Source organism: Danio rerio, chromosome 5 (assembly GCF_049306965.1).
Source record: "Danio rerio strain Tuebingen ecotype United States chromosome 5, GRCz12tu, whole genome shotgun sequence".
Lineage (NCBI taxonomy): Eukaryota > Metazoa > Chordata > Actinopteri > Cypriniformes > Danionidae > Danio > Danio rerio.
Genome location: NC_133180.1, coordinates 30,105,448 through 30,111,450, shown reverse-complemented (window position 1 = coordinate 30,111,450; position 6,003 = coordinate 30,105,448). Strand labels below are relative to the sequence as shown.

At 35.7% G+C, this 6,003-nt stretch overlaps 1 protein-coding gene across 14 annotated transcripts in view; it reads left to right on the top strand.

The window, feature by feature from the left end:
• The first annotated feature begins 2,305 nt into the window (after nucleotides 1–2,305).
• The window catches only part of cacna1ba (calcium channel, voltage-dependent, N type, alpha 1B subunit, a), a 189,851-nt gene continuing 186,153 nt past the window's right edge, over nucleotides 2,306–6,003 (top strand). For 13 of the 14 annotated variants that reach the window (XR_012405930.1, XM_073950451.1, XM_073950450.1 and 10 more), the window contains exon 1: nucleotides 2,306–3,207. Coding sequence is in view for 13 of the 14 variants with exons in the window: in XM_073950451.1 (XP_073806552.1) it covers nucleotides 2,939–3,207 (269 nt within the window). In the remaining variant the exon portion in view is untranslated. 14 annotated transcript variants of the gene reach the window in all.

Genomic DNA, 6,003 nt, shown 5'->3' with positions numbered 1-6,003 from the left:
TAATGTTTTTTTATTTGTAATTTAAAAATTTGACAGTATCCTATAATGTAATGTAATTTAATTTGTCCAGTAGACTAGTTGTCCAAAATTCTCTGAATTCACTGAAGATCACTTTGTTTGTGAATGAATTCAGATTAAGGTTTGTTAGTTGTTGATTGTATTTACTGTATGTATGTTGAATGTTAGAATTATTAGCCTTCCTGTTAAATTTGAATTATTTTTTTCAATTTCCCCAATTTCTGTTTAACAGAGATTTTTTCAACACTATTTTTATTTGTCTAATTTCTATAGTTTCTAAACATAATAATTTTAATAACTAGTTTCTAATAACTGATTTAAATTATCTTTGCCATGATGACAGTAGCCTACATAATATTTTACTAGTTATTATACAGAATACTAGTATTGAGCTTAAAGTGCAATTTAAATGCTTAATTATGTTCATTAAGTTAACTAGACATGTTAGGGTAATTAGGCAAATCATTATTTAACAATGGCTGCAGCTAATTTAAATAATATTGCTTGAGAGGGTTAACAATATTGACCTTAAAAGTTTTTTTTTTTTTTTTTTAAATACAAACTGCTTTTATTCTAGCCAAAATAGTACAAATGATACTTTCTTTAGAAGAAAAAATATTATAAGGAATCCCGTGAAACATTCCTTGTTCTGCTAAACCTAATTTGAGAAATAATTGAAAAGATAAATGCACCACTGGAGGGCTAATAATTTTAACTTCAACTGTATGTACAGGCTTAAAAAAATTAAGTGATTTGAAAAGTGATTTATTTCTCTGGATTTACTAGATTTATGAGATAAGTGTGCAAAATACATGTTTTTTAATACACTTCAATCGTCTGATAACATTTCATTCATATTTAGAATAAAATGATGTCATTGGAGCTCTGTTTTTTTCACAAAATGAGAAAATCATGGTTATTTCTTTATTGCTTTCCTAGAAAGTTAATGGTATTGTATTTTCTAAAAATCAAAGTTAATATGCATGAAAACATTGTATTTTGATTAATTTTCATTTTGCGCAGTAAATAATATTTTTATTTTAAATTTAGAAGAGTTATTGTCATCTGTTATATTTTTTATTTTCACTCAAACAAAACAATACATCATGAATCCAGAATTTGTTTTTGTTTACCATAGCTATACAATCATTCTGTATTGGCTGTTATAAAGCTACTGTATACACAGATGCATATTATACTTTATTCTTTTTACTTTAATATGCATTTTGTATATGCATACATTAGATTAGATGCATACATGATTTAGCATTAGAAATTCATGCTAAATATTAAATTAATTATTATAAGTGCCATTGGAAACACTTGTCTTCTGCAAAATATTTCTGCTTTAAATCCATTTTTGTTTTTAGAATTAATAAAATACAATCCCCCAAAATTTAAAGCAGTGCAAAAATATGCTTTTTATTAAGTTTTTGATAAATTAGGTTTAGGAGACTTAAAAATGATTAGGACTACACAAATCTAACCAATGACACTGAACTTCTTATGTAGGCTGTATGCAAACATAACGCAGTATTGTCATATTCTGAAATCGAATTAAAAAGTTCCCGAAACAACAGCTGTTTGTCACTACGTCAATAATTACGTCAGCATAGTCGTCAACATTGAATTTCACCGAAGCTTCCCCCTTTTTTTGAGCAGGCCTGTTGGTAACTTAATTCGAAGAGACTTAACAGGTTTTCTACAAATGACCACCACGTAGATGCCAGTCTTAAACACCGCCTCAGTAGAGACAGATACTGCTAACAAATAAGTCTCTTTTAGGCAGCCCATTCATTTTATTTAGTACAAAAAAAGTGAAAGAATCTTCGCGCAAATCAAAACGCTGACCTTAATTTACTCAAATCGAAACCTCCATTTTAAAAACCTCATTAGAAATTCCCAGGAGACCTCGTCGCAGAGAAGCGTTAATTTTCTTCCGGGTTTTAGGACCACAAACGACACAGCTCTGTTAAAGTTTTATTTTAAATGTGGGGAAAAGTCTGAGGACCCTTCGAAAGGCGTCGTTTGCGAGATGATGCCCTGATTTACTCCACCCGGTGGTTACGCCCTGTTCAAATCAAAAGTGTTTGTTTGTCGACAGTTGCGTGAAATCATTGCACCAAGCCCTCACAACATGTGCTGTATTCTCGCTAATTAACTTGCATTAAAGTGTACAGCTGAGCGCGCTGCTGGGGTCTGCAAAGGAACATGCTGTATTTTCCCCTCTTGCCCCAGTGCCATGGATACTGTAGCGGTACAGGTGGAGCCTCTGACAGGCTGCTTCACAGTCACGTGATCTGATTTAGAAGAAGCAGCGGCTGCAGAAATTGGTTAATTTCATCGCCAGACTACCGTCTAGTAAAAAGGCTGTTGATATCGTTTGCGTCTGTTGATTTCAACAACATAAACAGGAGAACGACGAACCGCGCACTCATTCATCAGTCAGAGATCCAAGACCCGCGGAAAAGCATCGAAGCATCTGTAGAGCATCGCGCGCAGGGAAGCAGGATCTTTCAATCTGTGTGCTTGACTCCATTCAGTCGCAACACAGTTTACACTGGCACCTTCATTCACTGGACTTACTCTGGACATGGCTGGTTATCTGAATCCTTCGAGTGAGACTTGAGAATGATTCTTCGCGCTCGCTTTTTGATGGATTGTGCAACGTGGAGCGATAAACTTTAACCGGCGGTCGGCTCGTACCAGAGATGCGTGTAGATGTGCTCTGAATGGCAGGCGTACTTTAAGCAACTCTCTGCGTGTGCATGTGGCGGCTGAAGCAGCTCTCCTGGACGCCAGAGCTGGACGGATGAGACGAACTCGTGGCTGGGACTACACCGCGCGTTGTGATGCTTCTTCTTTACTCTCTGTCTGATGTCAATTTGGATTTCTATAGTCAAATCTGCGCGTTTCTAGAATGGCTCGCTTCGAAGACGATCTCCCGACCCGGTATGGAGGCGGCGGTGGTGGCTCTCCAGCGGGGCCAGGCAGAGGGGCCACCCGGCAACCAGGCCCCCCGGGCGGACCGAGAGTGTACAAGCAAACAATGGCCCAAAGAGCCAGGACAATGGCTATATACAACCCGATACCGGTCAAACAGAACTGCCTTACTGTCAACCGGTCCCTGTTCATCTTCAGCGAAGATAATATCATTCGGAAATATGCAAAGAAAATAACAGAGTGGCCATATCCTTTACGCAATCCACAAGCACTTGTAAGAGGGGCATACATAGTCTGATATGACTGTAAACTGAGCATTGTCAGCTTTTAAGCTAGTTAAGATTGTAAAAGTTTGACGCAAATGGAGGGTTTGTGTTTATTCAGCATATATAAACAATTGTGTTAATGTTCAATCTGTTACAGTCACTCTTTTAAATGACATCCAGCATGCAGGGTGTTGTCTCTGATGGAGCAAACATTATTTGAAGAGGAATCAGTCGTTTTTGATACATATTCTTGTTTGGCTTGGTTTGCGATATATAACGTTCGTCTCATGACGTAAAATAACCATTTGGAGATTTGATTGTGTTTTGTCCCTTTCACATTCAGTCACTGCGCTATTGATTCTTTTCAGCGAGGAAACGAGCCTCTCTGTCGCTCATGGCAACCGAAACAGCTCTTGCATTAGGCTGCCTAAATTGCTGTGCAGTCTCCGGAGACTTGCCCACGGGAATACCAGTCATAAAGTAACCAAGATAGTCTGGACGCTGTAATATCAGAACATTCGGAGCTTATGTCGTAGGAATAGGATACTGTCAGTAAGCAATAAAGTTAATAGTCTGAGCTGTTTAAGCGGAACAGGTTAGTGCTTTAAAGTTATGGGCGCTAATATCATTCCAGAGGCCCGACCGGCGGTGCTCAAATTTTGGATTGTTTCAAATCTTAATGGCTTCGCTGAACGGAGTATTTCCCTTTCACGTGGGAATGTTTCAGGGCTGCTCCAGTCGCTCTCCGTGGTGCTGAAACGCCTACGTCCAGGGAAATGCGGAAGTAATGCAAGACTATTGAGCGACTGAATATAAAACGCCCAGTGTTGCCACAAGAGAATTGAGATTAGAAAGACCATTTCGATTATGTTTACATAGCATTAAACTAGCAAAGAAGGCATTATCTGACAACGCTCTGATTCTTTTCGGCAAATATGTAGGCATGGGCCAGTATAGGATACTGAAGGTTTGATAACCTTGGATAAAAATATGACGGTTTCATGGTATTTTGATTACTGCTTTAAAAAAAAAAAAAAAAAAAAAAATATATATATATATATATATATATATATATATATATATATATATATATATATATATATATATATATATATATATTCTTTTAAAAGTCTGGGTAAAAAACAACCCCCCTTCCCCTCTTTAACACAATATATTTTATTTTGTGAAACATTTAAGATACTTTGTAACTGTAAACATGTCAGGCTGAATTATGAAAATGAATCATTGACTTCTGCTGTCTTCATTAGTTTCAAAATCACAGTTTTTTTTTTTTTTGCAAATGAAAACAGCATTTTTGAATTTCTTTTCTGCTGGAGATACTGTTGTCCTAAAAACATAAAAAATTGTGCATATACCGTAGGAATGGTATAACAAAATATTTTGCTGATTTTAAAACCTTGTCTTTTCCAAACTGCGTTATACCGTGAAAACCTTTATACAGTTATACCGTGAATCGCATGCCTAAAAATTTGGTAAAAATGCAATTATTAACATTTGCTGTCCAATTGGGTAAATTTTTTTAAATGAATAATATTAATAAATATACTTGCTGTTATTTTACTCACCCGTAGGCCATACAAATTGTAGGTGACCCTTTTGCTTTGTTTTTTCCCCTCATCTTAGTTGAACACAAAGATTTTTAGCTGCAACTGTTAATGTTCCATGAGATGCAAGAAATTTCCCAGTACTGGGTTGCAGCTGGAAGGCCATCTGCTGTGTACAACATACAGTATGCTAGAATAGTTGGTTGTTCATTCCATTATAGCGGTCTCTGAAGATCAGATACTAATTAGAGACTAAGCTGAAGGAAAATGAATAAATGAATGAAATGCAAGCCAGAAAAAACAATCAAGCAAACAAAAATGTACAGAAAAATAAAAATGAGCACATATGTTTCCAATGATACATTTAAGGTTATATAAATTAAAATGATTAGTCTGTGCAAGAAACTGAACAGGCAACTTTGTTGCCCTTTATCCATAGCCTCAGGACATGCTATAAATATTAAGTGCTTTAATAAAAGTGTAAGTTTCTTGTTCCACTTCATAAGACCTCAATGTGTCATCAGGAGCCACAGGTATTTATTTAGTTATACCATTGTAAGTTTTTAAAAAAGGTGAACTGCATTTTGAGACTATAGTTTCAGCTAAAAATCATCTTCTAGTGCTACTAATGAAAAAAAAACTATAACTTAAATGACACAAGAGTGAGTAAATGAACAGCAAATGTCTCTTTTTGGTTGAACTATCCATTTAAGACAAGCCGAAGGAAAATGAATGCATGACTAAATAAGTCAGTTCTTACTTATGTCATTTTTAACTCCTGACACAAACAAGGAATGAATAGTTTCAAACAAATTATTGCTGATGGCTGTTTATGAAATATGTTTCACAACTTCACCTTTTAACTTCACATGTGAAATCTATCCATTTCTGATAAAATTAAAAACTTTTGAACCATTATGGAGGGTAAAACACCAGCGTACCCCAATTTAAATGAGGATATATTGAACCAATAAATCTAAAATGCTTTATTGGTTCTAAAACCATCAGGCAAACTAAAAAGAAAGAGTATTATTTATGTGTTTGTTTATTTTGGCCTGTCCCAGTTCTCCAGTTTCACTTCAATTTAAAGCTCCAAGGGAGTATAATTAACCAAATTCCCCATTACATGGATGTTGTCCTGATGTGGAGACTGCAATAAGTCTACTAGTCTGACGCAGATGTGTTTAGAGGAGTGCCACGGGAAATAATTA